Source organism: Bombina bombina, chromosome 2 (genome assembly GCF_027579735.1).
Source record: "Bombina bombina isolate aBomBom1 chromosome 2, aBomBom1.pri, whole genome shotgun sequence".
In the NCBI taxonomy this organism is placed as follows: Eukaryota; Metazoa; Chordata; class Amphibia; order Anura; family Bombinatoridae; genus Bombina; species Bombina bombina.
In genome coordinates this window covers 809,470,991-809,494,540 of record NC_069500.1, presented here as the reverse complement: position 1 = coordinate 809,494,540, position 23,550 = coordinate 809,470,991, and the positions used below count along the sequence as shown (strand labels likewise).

The 23,550-nt window shown below is 41.6% G+C and overlaps 1 protein-coding gene across 1 annotated transcript in view; it reads left to right on the top strand.

Annotated features, from left to right (window-relative positions):
- LOC128649649 (kelch-like protein 23) overlaps positions 1-23,550 on the top strand; it is a 29,427-nt gene that overhangs the window by 4,278 nt on the left and 1,599 nt on the right. Inside the window, exon 2 of the mRNA XM_053703020.1 lies at positions 6,232-6,643. Within this exon, the coding sequence (XP_053558995.1) occupies positions 6,232-6,643 (412 nt within the window). The remainder of the gene's footprint in view (positions 1-6,231; positions 6,644-23,550) is intronic.

Sequence of the window (23,550 nt, the reverse complement as noted above, 5' to 3'; positions counted from 1 at the left end):
GATGGGGCAGAGAGAGCTACAGAGTGGGGAGAGAGAGAGAGACAGAGGGGAGAGAGAGATAGAGGGGGAGAGAGAGAGACAGAGTGGGAGACAGAAAGAGGGGTGGGGATGGGGGGGAGAGAGGGAGGGAGAGAAAGAGGGGGGATAGAGACAGAGGGGGAGAGAAAGAGAAAGATAGAAGGAAAGAGAGAGAGATACAGAGTGGGGAGAGACAGAGGTGGAGAAAGACAGGGGGAAAGACAGAGACAAAGGGGGAGACAGAAAGAGGGGTGCAGATGGGGGGAGAGACAGAGGGGGGAAGAGAGAGACAGAGGGGGAGAAAAAGGGGGGAAGAGAGAGACAGAGGGGGAGAGAAAGACAGAAGGAAAGAGAGAGAGACAGAGGGGGACACACAGAAGGAATAGAGAGGCAGAGGAAGGGGGAGGTGGGGGAAGACAGACAGGGGGGAAACAGAGACAGAGGGGATGAAAGAGACAGGGGAGACAGAGACACAGAGGTGTGGAGAGAAACAGAGGGGGGTGGAGAGACAGAGGGGGGATTTAGAGGCAGAGACCGAGGGGGGAGACAGACAGAGAGAGGATACAGAGACTGAGGGGGGAGAGAGACAGAGGAGAGGGACAGAGGGGGGAGACACAAGGGGGAGAGTCAGAGGGGAAGAAAGAGACAAAGAAGGGGGGAAACAAAGGGGGCAGAGACAGAGGGGGAGGCAGAGACAAAGGGTGGAAGGCAGCGATAGAGGGGGTGGACAGAGACAGAGGAGGGAGACAGAGGGGGTGGATAGAGACAGAGGGGGAGACAGAGTGGGGGAGAGAGAGAAATAGAGAGGAGAGAGAGAGAGAAATAGAGAGGGGTGAGGGAGACAGAGAGAGGCAGCAATAGATACTGAGTGGGGAGAGATGGAGGGGAGAGAGATTAAGGGGAAAGAGAGAGATACAGAGTGGGGAGACAGAGAGATGGAGGTGGGAGAGAGAGAGACAGAGGTGGAGAGAAAGAGAGACTGAGGGGGAGAGAGATAGAGGGGAAGAGAGAGACAAAGGGGGAGAGAGAGGGGGACGAGAGAAACAGAGGGGGAGGGAAAGAGAGAGAAGACAGAAAGATAGAGAGAGGGGGAGAGATAGAGAATAAGAGGGGAGAGAGAGAGTGGGAGAGAGACAGAGGGTGGGAGAGGAAGGGAGTGAGACAGAGGAGGTGGGAAAGAGAGAGACAGGGGGAGAGAGAGAAAAAGAGGGGGGAGAGAGATGGGGCAGAGAGAGCTACAGAGTGGGGAGAGAGAGATGAAGGGGGAGAGAGAGAGAGACAGAGGGGGAGAGAGAGACAGAGTGGGAGACAGAAAGAGGGGTGGAGAGAGGGGGGAAAGAGAGACGGAGAGAAAGAGGGGGGAGAGAGACAAAGGGAGAGAGAAAGAGAAAGATAGAAGGAAAGAGAGAGAGAGAGAGAGAGAGAGAGAGAGAGAGACAGGGCAGAGAGAGAGATACAGAGTGGAGAGAGACAGATGTATAGAGAGACAGGGGGAAAGACAGAGACAAAGGGGGAGACAGAAAGAGGGTGGAGATGGGAGGGGAGAGACAGAGGGGGAAAGATAGAGGGGGAAAAGAGAGACAGAGGGGGAGAAAAAGGGAGGAAGAGAGAGACAGAGGGGGAGAGAAAGAGAGAGACACAGAGGGGGGAGAGAGACAGGGGAAAGACAGAGACAAAGGGGGGGACACAGAAGGGGTAGAGAGGCAGAGGAAGGGGGAGGTGGGGGAAGACAGACAGGGGGAAACAGAGACAGAGGGGAAGAAAGACACAGAGGAGTGGAGAGACACAGAGGGGTGGAAAGACAGAGGGGGGATTTAGAGGCAGAGACCGAGGGGGAGACAGACAGAGAGAGGATACAGAGACTGAGAGGGGAGAGAGACAGGGGAGAGGGACAGAGGGGGGAGACACAAGGGGGAGAGTCAGAGGGGAAGAAAGAGACAAAGAAGGGGGGAAACAAAGGGGGCAGAGACAGAGGGGGAGGCAGAGACAAAGGGTGGAAGGCAGCGATAGAGGGGGTGGACAGAGACAGAGGAGGGAGACAGAGGGGGTGGATAGAGACAGAGGGGGAGACAGAGTGGGGGAGAGAGAGAAATAGAGAGGAGAGAGAGAGAAATAGAGAGGGGTGAGGGAGACAGAGAGAGGCAGCAATAGATACTGAGTGGGGAGAGATGGAGGGGAGAGAGATTAATGGGAAAGAGAGAGATACAGAGTGGGGAGACAGAGAGATGGAGGTGGGAGAGAGAGAGAGACACAGAGGTGGAGAGAAAGAGAGACTGAGGGGGAGAGAGATAGAGGGGAAGAGAGAGACAAAGGGGGAGAGAGAGGGGAAAGAGAGAAACAGAGGGGGAGGGAAAGAGAGAGAAGACAGAAAGATAGAGAGAGGGGGAGAGATAGAGAATAAGAGGGGAGAGAGAGAGTGGGAGAGAGACAGAGGGTGGGAGAGGAAGGGAATGAGACAGAGGAGGTGGGAAAGAGAGAGACAGGGGGAGAGAGAGAAAAAGAGGGGGGAGAGAGATGGGGCAGAGAGAGCTACAGAGTGGGGAGAGAGAGATGAAGGGGGAGAGAGAGAGAGACAGAGGGGGAGAGAGAGACAGAGTGGGAGACAGAAAGAGGGGTGGAGAGAGGGGGGAAAGAGAGACGGAGAGAAAGAGGGGGGAGAGAGACAAAGGGAGAGAGAAAGAGAAAGATAGAAGGAAAGCGAGAGAGAGAGAGAGAGAGAGACAGGGCAGAGAGAGAGATACAGAGTGGAGAGAGACAGATGTATAGAGAGACAGGGGGAAAGACAGAGACAAAGGGGGAGACAGAAAGAGGGTGGAGATGGGAGGGGAGAGACAGAGGGGGAAAGATAGAGGGGGAAAAGAGAGACAGAGGGGGAGAAAAAGGGGGGAAGAGAGAGACAGAGGGGGAGAGAGAGAAAGGGAAAGAGAGAGACACAGAGGGGGGAGAGAGACAGGGGAAAGACAGAGACAAAGCGGGGGACACAGAAGGGGTAGAGAGGCAGAGGAAGGGGGAGGTGGGGGAAGACAGACAGGGGGAAACAGAGACAGAGGGGAAGAAAGACACAGAGGAGTGGAGAGACACAGAGGGGGTGGAGAGACAGAGGGAGGATTTAGAGGAAGAGACAGAGGGGGGAGACAGACAGAGGGAGGATACAGAGGGGAGAGAGACACAGGGGAGAGGGACAGAGGGGGGAGACACAAGGGGGAGAGTCAGAGGGGAAGAAAGAGACAAAGAATGGGGGAAACAAAGGGGGCAGAGACAGAGGGGGAGGCAGAGACAAAGGGTGGAAGGCAGCGATAGAGGGGGTGGACAGAGACAGAGGAGGGAGACAGAGGGGGTGGATAGAGGCAGAGGGGGAGACAGAGTGGGGGAGAGAGAGAAATAGAGAGGAGAGAGAGAGAAATAGAGAGGGGTGAGAGAGACAGAGAGAGGCAGCAAGAGATACTGAGTGGGGAGAGAGGGAGGGGAGAGAGATTAAGGGGAAAGAGAGAGATACAGAGTGGGGAGACAGAGAGATGGAGGTGGGAGAGAGAGAGACAGAGGTGGAGAGAAAGAGAGACTGAGGGGGAGAGAGATAGAGGGGAAGAGAGAGACAAAGGGGGAGAGAGAGAGGGGGAAGAGAGAAACAGAGGGGGAGGGAAAGAGAGAGAAGACAGAAAGATAGAGAGAGGGGGAGAGATAGAGAATAAGAGGGGAGAGAGAGAGTGGGAGAGAGACAGAGGGTGGGAGAGGAAGGGAGTGAGACAGAGGAGGTGGGAAAGAGAGAGACAGGGGGAGAGAGAGAGAAAGAGGGGGGAGAGAGACAGAGGGGAGAGAGAGATGGGGCAGAGAGAGCTACAGAGTGGGGAGAGAGAGATGAAGGGGGAGAGAGAGAGACAGAGGGGGAGAGAGAGATAGAGGGGGAGAGAGAGACAGAGTGGGAGACAGAAAGAGGGGTGGAGAGAGACAAAGGGAGAGAGAAAGAGAAAGATAGAAGGAAAGAGAGAGAGAGAGAGAGAGAGAGAGAGAGAGACAGGGCAGAGAGAGAGATACAGAGTGGAGAGAGACAGAGGTATAGAGAGACAGGGGGAAAGACAGAGACAAAGGGGGAGACAGAAAGAGGGTGGAGATGGGGGGGAGAGACAGAGGGGGAAAGATAGAGGGGGAAAAGTGAGACAGAGGGGGAGAAAAAGGGGGGAAGAGAGAGACAGAGGGGGAGAGAAAGACAGGGAAAGAGAGAGACACAGAGGGGGGAGAGAGACAGTGGAAAGACAGAGACAAAGGGGGGAACACAGAAGGGGTAGAGAGGCAGAGGAAGGGGGAGGTGGGGGAAGACAGACAGGGGGAAACAGAGACAGAGGGGAAGAAAGACACAGAGGAGTGGAGAGACACAGAGGAGTGGAGAGACACAGAGGGGGTGGAGAGACAGAGGGGGGATTTAGAGGAAGAGACAGAGGGGGGAGACAGACAGAGGGAGGATACAGAGGGGGGAGAGTCACAGGGGAGAGGGACAGGGGGGAGACACAAGGGGGAGAGTCAGAGGGGAAGAAAGAGACAAAGAAGGGGGAAACAAAAGGGGCAGAGACAGAGGGGGAGGCAGAGACAAAGGGTGGAAGGCAGAGATAGAGGGGGAGGCAGAGACAGAGGGGGTGGACAGAGACAGAGGAGGGAGACAGAGGGGGTGGATAGAGACAGAGGGGGAGACAGAGTGGGGGAGACCAACAGAGGAGGGGAGAGAGAGAAACAGAGGGGAAGAGAGAAACCAGTGAAAGGGGGGGAGACCACTGAAATGGGGGGGGGCAGTGTATTAACGGCTTGCGCTTTTATTGGAAACCTGGTGAGAATTAGTGCTTAATGGCTTCTAATACTTTCTATGGCACATGAAAATATTGTGGTATAACGTGCCATCAAAAGCAGTTGATACACAAAATTACTTCCAATAGCAAATTTATTGATTTGCGACCTCGTGCAAAACATTAGATGGTCACATTATGGACTTCATAGTACTGACGGCTTATTTTAGTTCCTCTTGCCTGAGCTTTATATCATTAGGCCGTGTGTGTGAGAGTGTGTGGGTAAACGTGTATGTGTGTTAGTGTGTGTGTGTGTCTGTGTTATAGCAATATAAATGTATAGGATAATTGGCTGTAAAGACAAAGACTACAAGGTAAGTCAAGAATTACTGGGATATGCACAAGTCTATCCTAAGACTTAAGCTTATACTCTAGAAGGAAATATGCGTCGACTTGATGGGCCTTTTGGATCTTATCTGTCATCACAATATATGTTTGTGCAGTAGTGTGGCAGATGCTCTGTTTTAGCAGAGTTGTACATGTTTGGGTGTGAGTCTGTTTGACAGCGTGGGTATTTGTGTGTATGTATGTGTATAAATGTGTGCTATTCTGTGTATGCTAAAAGTGTTATTCTTTATCAACGGGGGAAGACAGCACACCCTCCAAAGTGGGGCAAGGAAACAGACTAGCCAGGTCTCCACTGAACTGCAAACAATAAAATTTTCCAGCCACCGAGTATCTTTTTAAAAGACCTTTATTTTCTTAAGCAGAGTCCATAAGTATAACAAACAAACAATGTTTCAAACCTGCAATAGGCTCTTAGTCATGTCATCCATCATGAGATGACTAAGAACCTATTGCAGGTTTGAAACGTTGTTTGTTTGTTATACTTATGGACCCTGCCTAAGAAAATAAAGGTCTTTTAAAAAGATACTCGGTGGCTGGAAAGTTTTATGTTAAAAGTGCTGTCTATATGTATAGTAATGTGAATGTATAGCCTAGTTTTGGTCATCATTATCCTTCCACATTTTAAGGTAGATCCATCCCTGGTACACTATTGACTTTTATGCAGACTAATTATGCTGGATTTCTGTCTGGCTAACTTCCAAAAAAAAGATTAAAAACCTCATTTTATTATTATCGTTTATTTGTAGAGCACCAACAGATTCTGCAAGGCTAATTAGTGCTGGTTTCCATTAATGTAGTACAGATGATTGGCTCAGGCCAAAATTCATTTAGTGTAATGTAAGAAAAAGTCTGATTATCAGGGCAGGTTTAGGCAGTACCAGATTTCTATCTATTGTAAATTTCCCCCCTAAAAGCATATTATAAGAACAGGCTTAGAACTTGGTTTCTATTTAATGTGGGTTCTTAATATTAACTTTAGTGGGAAAAAAACTACTATTTACCCATATTTTTTTTATCTTTTCTACTATTACAGGCAACTTGGTAATTGTGACAGGTGGTTTCTTCAGAGGAGACTTTGTATGGTACAGTATAGACTTGGTAGCCATTTATGACTCTTCCCTTGATTCCTGGTCTGATGGCCCACCCATGAATATATCTCGTAACTGCCATTGTGCTGTGGGAGTTGGACTCCAGCTGTTTGTAATGGGAGGAACCACTGATGAAGGTGTAACTGGGGAAGTAGAGAGACTGGACCTGGTGGAGATGAAGTGGGAGAGTATGAGCCCACTCATGAGACCCGTGGAAAGAGCAGCAGCCACAAGCCTTGGCACCTACATTTATGTCATATGTGGCCGTGATGAAAATGGCGACGTCTACAGCGGCATACAGAGACTAAACACTGAGGCAAATGACTGGGACATCGTTTCTTATTCTCCAATGCCACGGTATGTGCATATTCTAAAGCAGGGAGTCTCTGCATTAAGAGAATTCAGCTGCGCTATTCCAGTCAATCAGAAAACTCTTTTCTAGCACAATTTTTCTTATTTAACAGCTGTGAATTTAAAAAAACAAAAACATTTCGTCCTGTTTCTAATTTGTATACATGGCATTTTTATGTTAATGTTTTGCGCATACTTTAATTTACCATAGTTGCCAACAGTTGAAAAAAAATATCCAAGGAATCTTTGCAACTGAGAAATCCCATAAGCTGGTTGCAGGAGTACTGACCACTTCCACTAATTCTTTCTATAGCTCCGCCTACTTAGCCACTCCCCAAAACTCCCAGTGTATATTGTACACAATACGCAAACAATATTATATATTTAATTGCTCTGCTGCTAAGTGTCCCTGGAATATATTTTTACTGTGCTCAGATAAGTGTCTGTAACATACATTTTTATTAGGGAGTTATCATTGTTTCACTTTTGCTTTAGCTACATATCTATTGTTTTCATGAAAGTCTTTTGCATATTTCATTAGATTTTCCTAATGTATCATATATACAACACAATAATTTTTTCTAATTTCTAACAGTGTTATATAATGATTTAGCACAGAACTTCTAAATGTACTCAAACAAGTGAGTGTTTTATTCATCCCTGGGAGTTTGTTTTTTTTAAATTTAGTTTTTTTTAGTTTTTATTGCAAAATCAAGATGCCTGTATTACATCATACAGGGTAACAACATACAGATAATAAGAATAACATTACATAATTGAAAGGAGAGTATAACGACATTGATATTCTCCACATGTGCAGGTGCTTATACATAGAGTACAGCGGAGAGAACCAACTGAGGTGGTAAGTCCAAGTATTAGTAGTGACTCTTCACCTCTTTTAGTAGAAGTTCTTCTGTGTTGTTTCCAATATACCTTTATCTTTTTTTTGTTTTTCTCTCTGAATCAACTTTTGAAATAAATTGTTTTGATACAAACTTAAACCATGCATGTATATAAACAGTTTTAAACAGGTGGTAATAGCTTAACATAGTGTACAGAGATAAATTCTATAAAAGTCATTATACGCTCCTTTGAGCAAGTGATGGGTACTTTAACAATGTACAGTTTTATTAATGTATGATTAAAAAGTAGACATGTGCGTTTCGTTTAGTTCCAAATCGAAATTTAAACGAATTCGCCAATTTCGGAGATTCAAATCGATTTGAATTTCCGAATTACCCTAGCAACGAAAGGAAACTAATACGAATGCATTTGTAATGAATAAATCCGAATTAGTTCAGATTTATTCGTTACATTCAAATGGCCATGGACTAATCACAATTCAGTATAAAAATTAAATTTAGTGAGATTTAGTGAGATAGAACAGTGAAATAATTCCGTTTGTGTAACTTGGAACCATCTGAATCAACATAATACAAACCGAACTTCCGAATTTACGAATGTATCCGAATATATCCAAACTTATTTGAATCTGAATGAATCCAAAACGAATACATTCAAATGTATCCAAATTCAAATCGATCCGAAACGAAATTCGAAAAAATCTGAATCGGTCCGAAACAAACCGAAATTAATTTTTCCACTGTGCACGTCTATTAAAAAGCTCCAGGGAATAAAAATGGAGGAGGGGAAAATAAAGGTATGAGGGGGAAGTGTGACCCTTTTCTCAGTGCTCTTCATGACTCAAGGTCCACATTTGAAGCATTAGTTTGTGTACGTCAATTTGGGATGTCTGCAGATAGTGGTACCTTTCCAGCTGCAAAGCTGTTGTCATTTTTGCTCTCCATTCCTCCACAGTGGGAACAATGGCCATTTTCCAATGTGCAGGAATGAGACTCTTGGTGCAAGCCAACATCAAGACCAAGAGGGACCTTTTCGGGTTTGTTTTGGATTTTTGTTGTGAAGTGATATATGATTGTCTCTAGTGTTTTAGGTATTTCTAGCTCTAGAATTTTGCCCATGTCTGTTCATACCTCATTCCAGTAGCTATCTAATAGCAGGCAGTCCCACCAAATATGTATGAGGGAGCCATCATCTCCACAACCTCTCCAACATTTACCTGTTGTTACAGGGTAAATCCACTTCAGTCTAGCTGGTGTAAGATACCATCTACTTAATAGTTTATAATGTGATTCTTGTGTGTGTGCTGAGACCGGCACGCATTTTCCTATTTTAAACATATGTCTCCATTCTTACTGTGAAGTATCTAGTTCTTTGTGCCACTGTGTGGTGTACGTTGGGAGAGTATTTTCTGTTGGTGTTAGGAGGAGTTTATAGATTGAGGAAATTAGGTGTCTGTGCATGTGTGACATAGTGCAGAGAGTTTCAAATAAATAGGTCTCTAATGAAATGCTGTTTGAGTTTATGAGTATTTAAAAGTCTACCATAGAATTGTTATTGGTTTAAAAGATAGATAATCCCTTTATTACCCATTCCCCAGTTTTGCATAACCAACACAGTTATATTAATATACTTTTTATCTCTGTGATTACCTTGTATCTAGGAACCTTCTTCCAGCCCTCTGATCACATGACTGAGAATGTTTATTATCTATTGTCTTAAATTTAGCATTGTTTTGTGCTATATCTTAAATAAGTCCTATCTGAATAATGAAAGTTTAATTTATACTAGACTGTCCCTTTAAATAGTGTCTGATTTGTGAGTAAGCAAACCATGAAGTTGCTATAGCGGGATGATTTTCTTGTAACTCTTGTTTTGAGGTCTCCTGCGTTTAATATTTTGTGAATACAGTTCATTGGGAAGATCGGTAGAGGATTGTTTGGGTTAGTAAATAAAGGCAGTTCATGATTTCCGTGTATATTTGATAAATATAGCTGCTTGTGTAATACCTAAAGTAAGATCATCCTATATTATAAAAGACAAGAGTTTGTCTGAAGCCGTCATGCGCAGTTCAGACAAACTCTTGCAGCTGATCGCACGCGCACCCACCCGGCAGCAGCGCGAGGACCCGGCAGCACAGCTGATCGCACACGCAGGGGGTGAAACAAAGCAGCTCGAGTAAAGGCGCAAGAGAGAGAGAGAGAGAGAGAGAGACCCGCAAGCACAAAATAACTTGACCCACACTAGTCAGGATCCATCGACCACATCAACTAGATACTATCTGTCTACAGCAGAGGCCCTATAACCTACCCGTGTGACATATAAGTGTACTTAACCCCCTTGCTAACTCAGTATTCCAGCTGCAGTATCCCCATGTTATATAAATATGATCTAGACTATTTAATACATATTGAGATTACCCATGTTTCAGACACACATAAATAAAGTATAACAAAACTTGTAAGAAAAAAAAAGATATGTGAAATACATGCTCTGCAAGCGCTATAACCATAAGTAAGCAGCGTGAACCATATTTTCATGTGAGTTATGGCTGGTCACCGCATGTTACTAACAGGAACACAAATATAATAACTGATGTGAGGCCTGGCTCTAAGGTTACAACACTCCGTACAGCTAACTTATAAAAAACTTGCTAAGTGTGAGTATTTTTGCTGTCTTTAAGTTCTTGGACAGAGATGGAGGACAACATGGATCCAGAGGTTCAGTTCTATATTTGATGTAGCGGCCCATTGTGCTGGCGCCTTTCTTTTGTGCCATGTGGGTATGTAAGAAGGCTAAAAGAGTGACCAGCCACCCGGGTCAAAAGGGTCTCCCATCCATTCAAAGGGAGTTACATAAAAAAGCATTCGGGCGGGTTTCCGGAGGAGGAGCTAACTGCACACACCTGTGTGTGATTACCTTCCAGTCCTGCAGCTGCTGGTGGAGTTTCTCGTGCCAAACCCAGGGACCTGGGTAGCTTCTTGGATAGCCTGTATCAACGCTCCTGGAACCAGACAGTGGACAGACATCCCACTGTGCTGACATTATTAGTCAGCTTGCAAAAAGCCTATACCTTGGGCTTCCTCTTTTTATATATATTAGAACTTGTGATATAACTTCAAAGAGGAACAGAGTGCCTCCCTCCCCCACCGGTGCTGCGTGGGAGGTTGAGGCTATCTTTATACACTCTCTCTGCTATACTGATAAACTGCCTTGAACCTGGCCCTAATTACCTGCAGGATAACAGCAGATTCTCTCCATACCCTTTCCTCCCCCACCGGTGCTGCGTGGGAGGATAAGGCTATTTACATATATCAACACTGCTGCACTAACAAAGGACCTGATGTTTTTTTCCTGACTCCTGCCCTGAGTACCCACAGCAGCGCGGCGGACCCCCCACATACCTTCCTCTCCCCCACCGAAGTTGCGAGGGAGACAGAAATCATCCGTGAGACTGAGCTGAAGTGTGGTGGCGGAGCCGCATCTTCAAGCAGGGAGCGATAAGTACTCGAAGCGGCTCTGCTCGGTGCCGGACTGAAAGCTTGCTGGAGAATCCCCCCTCCCCCACCGGTGCTGCGTGGGAGGTCGGGGCTATGTGTAGCTAGCCTGGCAGTTGCCGCTGAGATCTCCCTGTGCAGCGCCTCTGCATATCTCTGCTCTGGTTCCTCGAGACGCTGTGGGTAAGCGCTAAATTAGGAGGTGCTCAATCTGGGAGCATGTTTTTCTCTCTTCACCTTTTTTTGGGGGATACCAACCAGAGCTGCATGTCCTGGGGAACACTGTATGGATCCTGGTAAAAATGCTATGGAAGATGGCTGTATAATTAACCCCTCTAATAGGTATCAGCAATTTTGGCATTTTCTCATATTGAAGGCTCTTTCTGCCCACCTACCTGGCTATTAGTTGAACGCTGATGCATAGAATGACCCAGGTAAGGTGACGAGCTGCATACATACAAGAACTGGCTGAACTTTATTAACTATATAAAGGAACTTTTTTTTTTTTTTTTTTTTCATTGGCTCCTTATATGATTCTTTTTTCTGCATATGATTTGTTTGGCACATTTAATTTTATTTAACTATATTACTTGTCGCTACAATTTTTGTCATATCAATGTATTGAGCAAATCTAGGCAAAAATGTTAATGCTTAAGAATGTGTAAAATGTGCATAGTATGTAAAAAGACATTGTACTTTCTCCTCTAAAAAGTGCAACATTCTCAGGGGAGAGAGAAGAGAGAGGAGAAGGGGAGGAAAAAAAAAATCAAAGGTTATTGAGTGTGAATAAGGAATTAATAATTCAATACCAGAGAAATTTACTATAACCTTTTTCAGGATATATTACCCATTATTACTGCTTGGAGGGAAGGGCTATATAGAGATAAAAGATCCTCAGTTATATTATCTAATAACTCTTTCCTAAGAATAAATCTCCTACGTTCCCTGAAAATAAAATACTATCCCTTACTATTGGACAGGGAGAAAGTTTATATAGAAATATAAAGATCATTAGTTAAAACTACCTTATAAATTTTCTTTAAAGAAGAGATATTTTAACTTCTCTGAAAATAAAATACAAATGAAACTGACTGAACCAGGATATAACTAGGTCACTGTGAATATGTTTGCTTACCTATAAAATATACTGTATATAATTGCTGGAATAATATTTTCTTGGATATAAATCTAATTAAGAAATTGCTGTTGCTGCTTTCAGAGATACCATTTCCTTTATTGTGTCTTTTGAAGATTAGCAACAGTAAGACAATTAACAAATTGGCATAAAATTGCCTAACATTAATAACGTCCCTGATCTCTGCATCCCTGGCTGGATCTAAATAACACGATTTAATTCACAGTTTATTATTTTTCCTTTCTTTCTTTCCTTTTTTTTTTTTTTTTTTCTCTCTCCCCTTTTCTTTTCCCTCACTTGGTCACAATAGTGCACATCCCTATCCTCACTTGTCTATTTGAGAACGCTTCACCTTCTCAAACTTAACTCTAAAATTAAGTTCACTCCCTGTATTGATCTTCACTTAGATAAATTGCCTCACTTCAATTTTTTTTAATTCTCTTTTCTTTTCTGGCACATGGATAAATTCCTTCACACCTCACCCCGGAATATTTCTCCAGCCATGGCAGCAAGACAGAGAGACAGAAAATTGAAGGGTAATCAGGAGCCTCCCACAGAAGCGCAACCAACTATGTTAAATGTACCAGTTGTACAAGAAGTAACCAATATTCACAGCTTAGTCGCTAGTATATCTGATGCGCTCTCTCCTAAATTTGAGGCTCTTAGAGCTGAAATCAAACAAGATTTTCTTTCTCTGACACAAGAGGTTCGTCAATTCTCCAATAGGCTGCAGGAAGCCGAACAAAGAGTTTCGGACCTGGAAGATCTAACAATAACGCATAGTTCTAATCTAGAAGGTATAAATAATAACGTACAGAAAATTCAAAACAGATTAGAAGATCTAGAAAATCGTTCTAGAAGAAATAATATAAGAATTATAGGCCTTCCGGAAGAACAACAATATGACAATCTTGTTAATTTTATATCAGAAACCTTGCCTACAATTTTAAAGATGCCATCTACCCTATATCCCATCCCAGTGGAGAGAGCGCACAGACTTGGTCTACCTCGCTCAGGCAATAAAGATAGAACTAGGCCTAGGCCTGTTATCGCTAGAATATTAAATTTTCAAGACAAACTTACCTTATTCCAGCATTATCGCAAACAACAGCCTGTTAAGGCTGGAGACGCTACAATCCTTATGTTTCAAGATTTCTCTGCTGACACTGCAGCAAGGAGAAGGGAGCTTGCTCCTATTTGTTCCAAATTGATACAAAAAGGGTACCAGGCAACCATAATGTACCCCTACAAATTAAAGGTTAAAGTTGGGGAAGTCACACACTTCTTTGAAGAAGCTCAACTGGCTGAGAGCTTCTATAACACACTGGGTTCCTAAGCTTAATAACAGCAATATTGAATATCTGATTATTAGACTGAGTGTAAGCTATAGGTTTTTGCTTATGGGAAAGACCGTGTCTCTTCTAGACGTGAGTCCTAGGACCCAACCCCCACCTGTGCGGAGAAAATTTAGGTGTCTAATTTTAAATTATTATTATTATTTTATTTTATTTTATTATTATTATTATTTTTTTTTTTTTTTTTTTATTTATTTATTTATTTTATTTATTTATTTATTTATTTATTTATTTTTTCTCTTTCTCTCTTCTCTTTCTTCCTTCTTAATGTATAAATGAATATGCTGAATAAAAATTGTAAAATAGTATCTTGGAATGTAGGTGGTATATCTACCCCTATAAAGAGAAAAGCAATCCTTAATCACCTGCGAAAGATCCAGACTGACATAGGTTTTATTCAAGAAACCCATTTATCAGCTGAAGAATCTTTAAAACTTAAATCAACATGGGTAAAAGAAATCTATTTTGCACCTAGTGTTAAGAGGAAAAGGGGGGTAGCAATTCTAATAGGAAAGAAAATTGATACCGAAGTCACACATTTTGAGGCTGACATCGGGGGGAGATATGTACTACTGAAAATAAAGATTGCCCAGAAGATGTATACATTATGTAATACATACGGCCCTAATGTATTTGATCCAAAATTTTGGAACACTTTGCAGACCAAATTATTATCCTTCACGGAAGGCTCTTTAATTATGGGAGGAGATTACAATATGGCACCACAATGCCCGATCGATAGGCTAAGACATAATGTCAAACAGTTAAAACAAAAAAAAGATAATCTAGAGGGTAAGATGTTTAAAAAAATAATGCAGAACTTAGCACTGCGGGATATCTGGAGACAGCAAAATCCTTCTACTCAAAATTTTACCTGTCTTTCCAAGGCGCATAAGACGCTCTCCAGAATCAACATTTTTCTAATTGATGAACGTATGGTGATGAGAGGGGTAAAAACAGATATAGGACCAATATTTCTTTCAGATCATGCACCGATTGTACTTGAGTTTCAGCTTTCACATTTGTATTCTGCTGCAACACGTTTCTTTTTTCCATACTATCTGACGACTGAGGTAAAATTCAAGAACTGGCTTATAAATAGATATAAGGAATTTGTACATTTTAATAAAGACTATTTAAACCGCCCTGAAGTATTTTGGGACACTGCAAAAGCAGTAATGAGAGGCGAAATAATTTCATATAGCTCAGCCCTGCATAAGAAAATTCGATCTAGAGAAAGAGAATCATGCCAATGTTTAACTAACACTTATAATCATTATCTGCTTGACAAAACCCCCTTAAATTGGGCAAAATACGTTAAAGCAAAAAATGAAAGGGATACTTTTGTTTTACTGCAAGAAACTCAAAAGGAATTAAAAATGCAGGCTAAGCTATATAAATATGGTAATAAATCAGGTAAGATGCTGGCCAAATTAATAAAAAATGAGAAAAAACAACCAATCATAGACAAATTGTATAATAAAGGTCTTCAGCTTTCTAAAGCCGAAGACATACTAGCTGCATTTAATGAATATTACCAGGAATTATATTCATTTAAAACAAGTGATACGCATACATCTGATGACTTTTGGAGAGATATCACGTATCCTACTGTCACATCAGAAATGGCTGATAGCCTCAATGTCCCTATTTCCATAGAAGAAATAGAGAAAGTAATATCCAAGCTTGCCTCAAATAAAGCAGCAGGTCCAGATGGCTTGCCTAGTGAATTCTATAAGATCCTGATTGGTGAAGCCACCCCACATCTTTGCACGCTCTTTAACAGCTTCTTTATTAGTGGTAAAATGATCCCCTCTTCATTTACCAATTCTTACACAACTTTGATATTAAAAGGCGGAAAAAACCCTGAATACAAGGAATCCTACAGACCAATTGCACTGTTAAATTCAGATTACAAAATTCTTACTGCAATTCTAGCATCTAGACTTCAAAGACCCCTCTCAGAAATTATACATACTGATCAAGCAGGTTTTCTAAATAACCGCAACTCAGCCTCAAAAATTAGGGAAGCCCTATTGGTGACAGAATATTTTGAGGTACTATCTAATTTAACTAGCGGGGGGGAGGACATACCTGACCTTGCTATTATTTCCTTAGATGCTGAAAAAGCCTTTGATTCAATATTTTACGAACATATCAAAACATCGTTAAGACAATTTGGCATCAGAGGTAATTTTCTTGAATTTATCGAAAATCTATATAAACACCCATCTACAAGATTGATAGTGAATAACAACATTTCCCCCTCTATCTTGTTAGGTAGAGGAACAAGGCAGGGCTGTCCTCTTTCCCCGCTCTTATTTAATATTTCCATTGAACCTCTGGCAATTAAAATACGCCATCATTTGGATGGTATAAAAATTCGTAACTGCGAAATAAAAATCGGTCTGTATGCTGATGATCTGCTGCTTTATTTGGCTAACACCAAACTGAACTTACCAAAACTTTTTCAGATCTTGGAACAATTTGGTACATTCTCTGGATACAAAGTAAATATGACAAAATCAGAGATAGTGTGGCTCAGGAAAAATTAAACTTCAATATTAGAAACTCCTTTTCGCCAAGTAAAAGATTCTTTTAAATATCTAGGGATTCATATTCCGACAAGGTCCGTAGATCTCTATACATTGAATATACCCCCAGTAGTAAAAATGATCAAAGAAAAGCTTTTGTTATGGCAAAATCTCCCAATATCACTTTCTGGAAGGATTGCCCTTTTTAAAATGGCTCTTCTTCCAAAACTTTTATATATACTTCAAAATACACCAATAATTCTATTAGGTAAGGATATACGTTCAATCAATACTTCACTTATACAGTTCTTATGGCAGAATAAGAGGTCAAAGATATCTCTTATGAAACTTTCAATACCAAGAAAGGATGGTGGTCTTGCCTTACCAGACATAAGGCTATATAACCTCTCCTTTCTGGCTCGTGTCGTAACAGACTGGATCTCATCTAATAACTATGTCTTGAATAATTATCTCGAGACCAGTGTCTGCTACCCATATTCTCTATCTGCATTAATACACTTAGTACCTAAAGAAATCCCCTCAGAAATTAAACGATTTAAAACAATTCTTAACCCACTTAAAGCTTGGCACAAGATAGTAACCTTTCTTTCAATTAATAATAGTGCTACCTGTCTTTTGCCTATAATAGGTAACCCTATTTTTCAATCAGGATTGCATTCCGAAGTCTTTAGGAAATGGCATAATCGGGGGTTAACCAAGGTATACCAAATAATTGATAAAGAGAGAAAATATATCAAAACATTCCAGGAATTAAAAAGAGATTTTGATTTGCCCAATAAAGACTTCTTTGCGTATTTGCAATTAAGGCATTTTGCACAGGACCTAGTTAAGAAAGCTGGTTGGGAATGGGGACTAGGTAAACTCGATGATTGGCTTGCTCTAACAAGAAATGGTCATATGTCAATTGCACCATGTTATCACCTTCTGGGTACAAATAAAGGAGAACCGGTACTGGCAAAGATTGCCCTCTACTGGAATACAGCAATCCCTCAGAGTAATATTGAGTCTAAAACTATTCAATTGTCAATTAAAAAAATTGCACAAGTAACGCTCTCTGCAACTTGGAGGGAGGCACATGTTAAGCTCCTTCATGGGGCATATTTTACCCCCGAGAGAGGTTTCAAATGTGTGAATGTAGGGTTTAATAAATGTCCTAAATGTTCGTATCAGGCAGCTGATTTAATACATATGTTTTGGTATTGTCCAAAGATTAAAAATCTCTGGGCTAGGCTCGAATACTGGCTAAAAAAGGTGCTTAAGATAGGCTATGTCTCTTTGACAATATATCAGATAATACTGTGCCTTAAGGAAGAGCCTGGTAAGCAAACTGATGAAAAAATAATAATCTCCGCTATTCTTGCTACCAGGTATTTAATCTGTAAGAAGTGGAAAAGTCATGCAATGCCAAGCATTACTGAAATTAAAAACTGCATGAAAAAACAATGCATTTTAGACCAGAGAAACGCGGATATAAATAATGAACAAGACATTAAAAGGTTCTTTGATAAATGGGCTGCCTTCTTAAAAATCTTTCCGGCTGCAGAAATAGATTATATAATCTTCCCCTTTAGAAATACAGAAATTGTTCTATTAGGGAACTGGTAAAGCTTCAGGTGGAAGAAAGTGATGGTAATTTTTTTTTTGTTTGTTTTTGTTTGTTTTTTTTTTTTTTGTTATGTTTTCTCTTCGCATGGGGGGGGGGAACAAGGGGGGGGGTTATACTGAAAATCAAAAACTCCAAGCATTGTAGGAAAATAAAATGTTTGTGTTCATTAATGTGATGATTAGCCTAAATTTAACTACATGTATAAATGAACATAGTACTATGTTGTCAAATTTATTGTATCTTTTGATTATGCCATGTTTTCAAAATGGTTGATATTGTTTTTGGACAGTGACTTGGATTATAAATAAAACAATTAAAAAAAAAAAAAAAAAAGCATTCGGGCGCTCTGCCACCAGCACAGCCCGACATTCTCAGGGAAATAGTCACCACGACCACTCGGCTCCACAGCCTGAATAAAATGTATGTATATTTTCGCGAGTGGCTTTCGGCAAACTTTAGCCCTTTTCAGTGATGCCTGTGATGCTGCGGGTCTCTGAAGCTTCTTCTCTGGCTCTGTTAGATTGATTTCAGTTTGTGCGGTAGGTTGAGCCACATCCTCTGACCACAAATTCTCTCCTAAGACCCCATGGGGCCCATATTATCCCCACTGTGTTCGCCTGTTCCGCATGACATCCGATGGGGCACTGGTAAGGCTAGGTTCGGCTGACGGGAGGTAAGAAGGGCCAGCTGTAGCCTGCAAAGCCGCCGCACACGCCACATAGTGCTGGTCTAGACGAGTGGATATGATTAGCCTCGATGTACCTGTCTGGCATACTGCGTCGTGAGAGTCCTCCATGTTGTTGTAGCAAGCTAATTCGTTCTGATGGAGGGATAGGAGTGTGTAGGAGTCAGGCTTCTGAATCGTCTTATGCTGCGAGAGTTCTGTAAATCACCGACATAGCTGTAAAGTGTAGCGCTTAGAGGGACTTGGCTAACCACCATCAGCTATCCTCGTGGAGATCGCTTAGGCCCAAGATATCAGTGTCTTCAAGTAGATGTTATAAGGGAGATTTGATCTCAAAAAACAGGTCAAAGTTTGATTGACAACAGCAACTGAATGTAAATGTCACAATTTAAAATACATTGTCTTTAAAACACTATTTAACCCATTACTAACTAAACTGACTAATCCTAAATTAATTTAATTTATAACTCTTCCATATTCTATATCTTAATTTATATCTAAACATATTTAATGTGTAATTCTTCTTTGAAATTGTATATTTTTCTAATCATGATTTTATAATTTATTCTAATCATGATTTTATAATTTATTCTAATCATGATTTTATAATTTATTCTAATCATGATTTTATAACTCCACAAAAGGCAGTACCTTTCTACTCACTGACCATCATTAAAAGAGCCATATATTGAAAGCAATGAATTAGCTTTATTCTTGATGTTTTATATGTCGTCCATAGCTAGAGCCAAGGGCATATGCGACTGCTCTCCTCAGCTGTTGGCTCCGCCCCCCCAGGGTATTATTTCTTGCCTCCCTTCCTAGTATGAAGCTTACTTGGTCCGTAGAGATTAGGGTTGGTAAATACTTGTTTATTCGGTTCGCTAATGTTTTCGCGAGGATTTTGATATCACTGTTAAGTAGGGAAATCGGTCTGTATGACTCTGGCTTGTCTGTGGGTTTAATAAGTCTGTCAAGTCTGTGCCTTATTCATTTTAACTTTTCATGTGAGCCATTTTTTATGTTTGGAATAAAAATCAAGTTTTTATCAGTTCCGGATTTTTTCTTTGAATTCGTATCACACAGCATTGGAGAGTGCTGACCAGACAACCTAAACACAGCAGATATCGCTAAGACCCATGGGGCCTCTGGGCCAGTCCCACTGTAGCTGCCAAGACCAGTGACACCCTGCATCGACTCCATTGACACTGTGATACAAAGGCTATTACCAAGTCCACAGGCAGAGAAAAAATCACGTGACACGGAGCTCACGTCAGACACCAAAGAGGAGACACAGTGAAAGTAACAGCGGAGGATAGCAGAGGGGAGTGTATTCCTAAATATCCTCGACAGCAAGTTCACTTATGAACAATTAAATCCAGTGGATTTCATGCCAAGCAGGGAACGGAGGCGAGATGACCTCGATTTGTTTTCCTTGTTTGCAGGAGGTTGGATGCCGAATGAAGGATCATCAATAAGGGTGTCACTGCAAGCAGCAGGTAAAGTAGAGCAGCAGGTTTTTCTTACTCGTATTGTCTGTGGGTTTGCCCGGTTTAGGTAGGACTGTGACATAAGCTGAGAGCATGGAATGTGGCAGGGAACCCGTGTCTATCATTTCGTTAAATAAGGTTTGCAGGTGAGGCATGAGTATAGGCAGAAATGTCTTATAATATTTGGTACCTAGTCCATCTGGTCCAGGGCTTTGTCCATTTGGGAGGTCTTTAATAGCATTGTTAATTTCCTCCTGAGTCAGAGAGGAGTCTAGATGTTGTGAGGCTTCAGCTGTTAATGTGGTCAGGGGAGTATTAGATAAAACGTCTTGTATCTTTTTATCTAAAGGAGTTTTTTTTGGAGGGATTAGGGATAGTTGTGTGTTGGAGATTGTATAATGTATCATAGTAATACAACAAAAGAAAAGGGGGCGCCCTTGAGAGTATCTATAAATGGTAATATGTAGTATATGAGGTAGCTTATATGTTACCAATAGAAATGCACTTTTCAGTATAAATGATGATACACTGATTCAGTAGTAACTAGTATATATGTTGTGGACAGAGTAAATAGATGTTAACCTATACAATTTGATAATCACAATGTTAATAGGACAGTTGTATCTCACTCAAAACTAGTATATACGTTGTGAACAGAGTAAATAGATGTTAGCCTAAACAATTTGATAATCACAATGTTAATAGGATAGTTATATCTCACTCAAAGATAGTGGTTAATGGGTGACAATGATCACTATATTGTCCTTTATAAAGGTCTTGATAGTAGAATACCAAGGCAGCAATCTGTAGTGGTCCAGACCAGGATCCAATTAAGCAATCTAAAATATCAAACAGAGACAGATGCGCCACATGGCCCAATATTGTAGTTTCCAAATTTATGTAGATTTTACTATATAGTTGAACTCACATGTATTGGAGCACCTCAATTGGTGCAAATGACACAGTCTGGGATCTATAACAGTCACCCAGCAGACCGGCCTCTCGAGTTGTTCAGGGTCTGTGTAAAATAGAAAACACAAAAAAGCCTATATGGCCTAGTATTGTATGACTAGAGTGATTTCACACCAGATAGTAGTATAAGATTTTGAACTCACATTTGGTGAAGCATCCCCAATGATGCTATAGAGACAAGCTGGGATTAATTCAGTCACCCAACAGACTTAGCTCGTGGCATACAGCATGCAATAGTCCTCTCAGTGGTCTTTAGGTCAGTGATATCCTCAGATAAAAACCAGTTCATAGGCAGCAAGTGTTTATAGTAAAAGTTAAAATCACTTTAATAAAATAATATTAAATTGCGACGCGTTTCTCAGTCTCAGACTGTTTCCTCAGGCATAATACTGTACTGTATCATAGTAGCTGTGGTAAGTTTTAGCAATATTGTATCTATCATGGAGTATTGTGCCTGATCTGTTTTTTATAGCAAATATGTGTGATTTTAGTTGTCTGCGCTAAATTGCTCGGGCCAGTTTTTTCCCTGCTTTATCGCCTCCTTCATAATACTTTTGCTTTAGTTTGAGGGCTATAAATTGGTTTTCTTCCTGTAGTAGTTTCTTAAAGTCTACTCTTGCTTGTGTAAGTGTCGCTTCTAGTGTTAAGTTTAAGGGTTGCTGTTTGTGTTTTTCTTCTAGTGAGTGTATAGCTAGCAGGGTCGCATTGTACCTCTCACAATATCTTTTTGTGAATTTGGCTCTGTGTTTGATGAGGTGTCCCCTAAGCACACATTTGTGTGCCTCCCATATCGTAGGTGTGGGTAGACGTCTCTGGTGTTTATGGTGAAATACTCAGTTAACGTGGAAGTCAGGTCTGCTGTGATTTCATTGCTATCTAGTAATGTGTCATCCAGCTTCCAAAGGAAGGGGGTATTTGGTATAGTGGGCCATAGTATCTCGCATGTGACTGGGGCATGGTCTGACCATGTAATGGGTGTGATTTCACTCTGCGCAACATATGAGATTACCTGTGAGTATGTAAACAAGAAGTCAATGCGGCAGTATTTTTTGTGTGGGCTAGAATAGAAACTAAAGTCCCGGTCGGTCGGGTGCAACGTGCACCAGATATCGTGCAACAGGAGGTTTTTAAGGGTTGTGTTTATGTGTTTTAAAATGTGATGCGAGACACTAGATTGGCCATTAAAGGTGTCTACTCTTGGGACTAGGGGCATGTTAAAGTCCCCTCACAAAAATATCACTCCCTTGGCTACTTCCAAAAGTTTCTGAGAAACGGTTTTAAAGAATGTGTGTTGGGCTGTGTTTGGCATGTATACATTAGCCAATGTAATTAATTTGCAGCATAGGTATCCAACTAGATTGAGGTACCTGCTCTCTTTGTCTGTTTCTGTGTGTAGGCGCTGGAAAGGTAGAGTATGGTATAACAATATCTCAACTCCATTTTTTGGGGGGTCCTGAGGAAAAGTATGCTGTTGGGAATCTGTGGTTATGCCATTTAGGTTCTTTGTGCTTAATAAAGTGGGATTCCTGAAGGAACACTATATCACCTTTTAATCTGTGCAGGTCTTATGTTACAATTGAGTGTTTGCCTGGGTTGTTGAAACTCTTTACATTTACCGTAATCAGCTTAAGTGAGCCGATTTTGGCCCTAGTGTGTGAGTGCGCTATCACTTGGTCTGCCAATCTAATTTGTGTGTATGAGTACTAATTTAGTTATGTATGGGGTGGGGAGCAAAGGATTGGAAAAAGGGAAGGGAAAAGTTCTCAACATAACAGGTAGATACACTGAACTCTGATGTGGTAGACAAGAACAAGTATAATGGAGCTTTTATAACTATAACAATACACAAAGTACACAGTGCAAATCTGTATTAAGTAAACAAAAGGGTTGTGCCCTGCTAGGGCCCTGTAGAGATATTTATAATAGGGCTAATATTACTAAAGATAGCAAAATAAAATTATTTGGTATATACTGTACATTTTAAGTCTTCATTTACAATGAGGGGATATTGCGTTTGTGGGGGATTCTTGCATAATGATTTGACAATAGAACCATTAAAATAACAATAAAGTTTGTAACTTCAACAGTCAACAATAATAACATCCATTAGGACATGCAAACCTGTGGGCAGCCAAAATTGGAGTTCTCTTTCGGGAACTATAGTTAATTCATCTGTGATCCGTTTGCTGTTCTTTTTGTTTTTCGTGATCTGATCGCTGGGCAATGTGCTTGTCATAGGACTGAGCCATTAAACTTCCCGTTGAACTGGTTTCTACAGCCATGATGGGTAATGTGGGTAATGGTATCCCTAGGGCTGAGCAAAAGGGATTAAGGTCTACTTGTAGTTTATATATAGCTGTAGTTTCTCCTTTTGTGGCAATGATGCAGGTTGGAAAGTCCCAGCGATAAGTAATTTTGCGTTCTTGCAGCTACACTACAGAAGAAGGGGGAATAACTTTAAAGAAAAGCCCAATTTTATTGCAAAGTGGTGGCAAATATTTAGTGGGGGGAGGGTTAGAGAGCTGTTTGGGGGCTCAGGGAGGTTGGGTGGTAAGGGAGGATCCTACACTGCAGAAAATATATAATTTAAAAAATAATAATAAAAAACAAACAAAACCTTTTTATTTTTATACTGGCAGACTTTCTGCTAGTACTAAAGATGGTGGTGACAATAGTGAGGTGGGGGAGGGAAGAGAGCTGTTTGAGAGTGGTTAGGGAGAGATAAAGGGGTGGGATGTGTTAGGTGGGAGGCTGATCTCC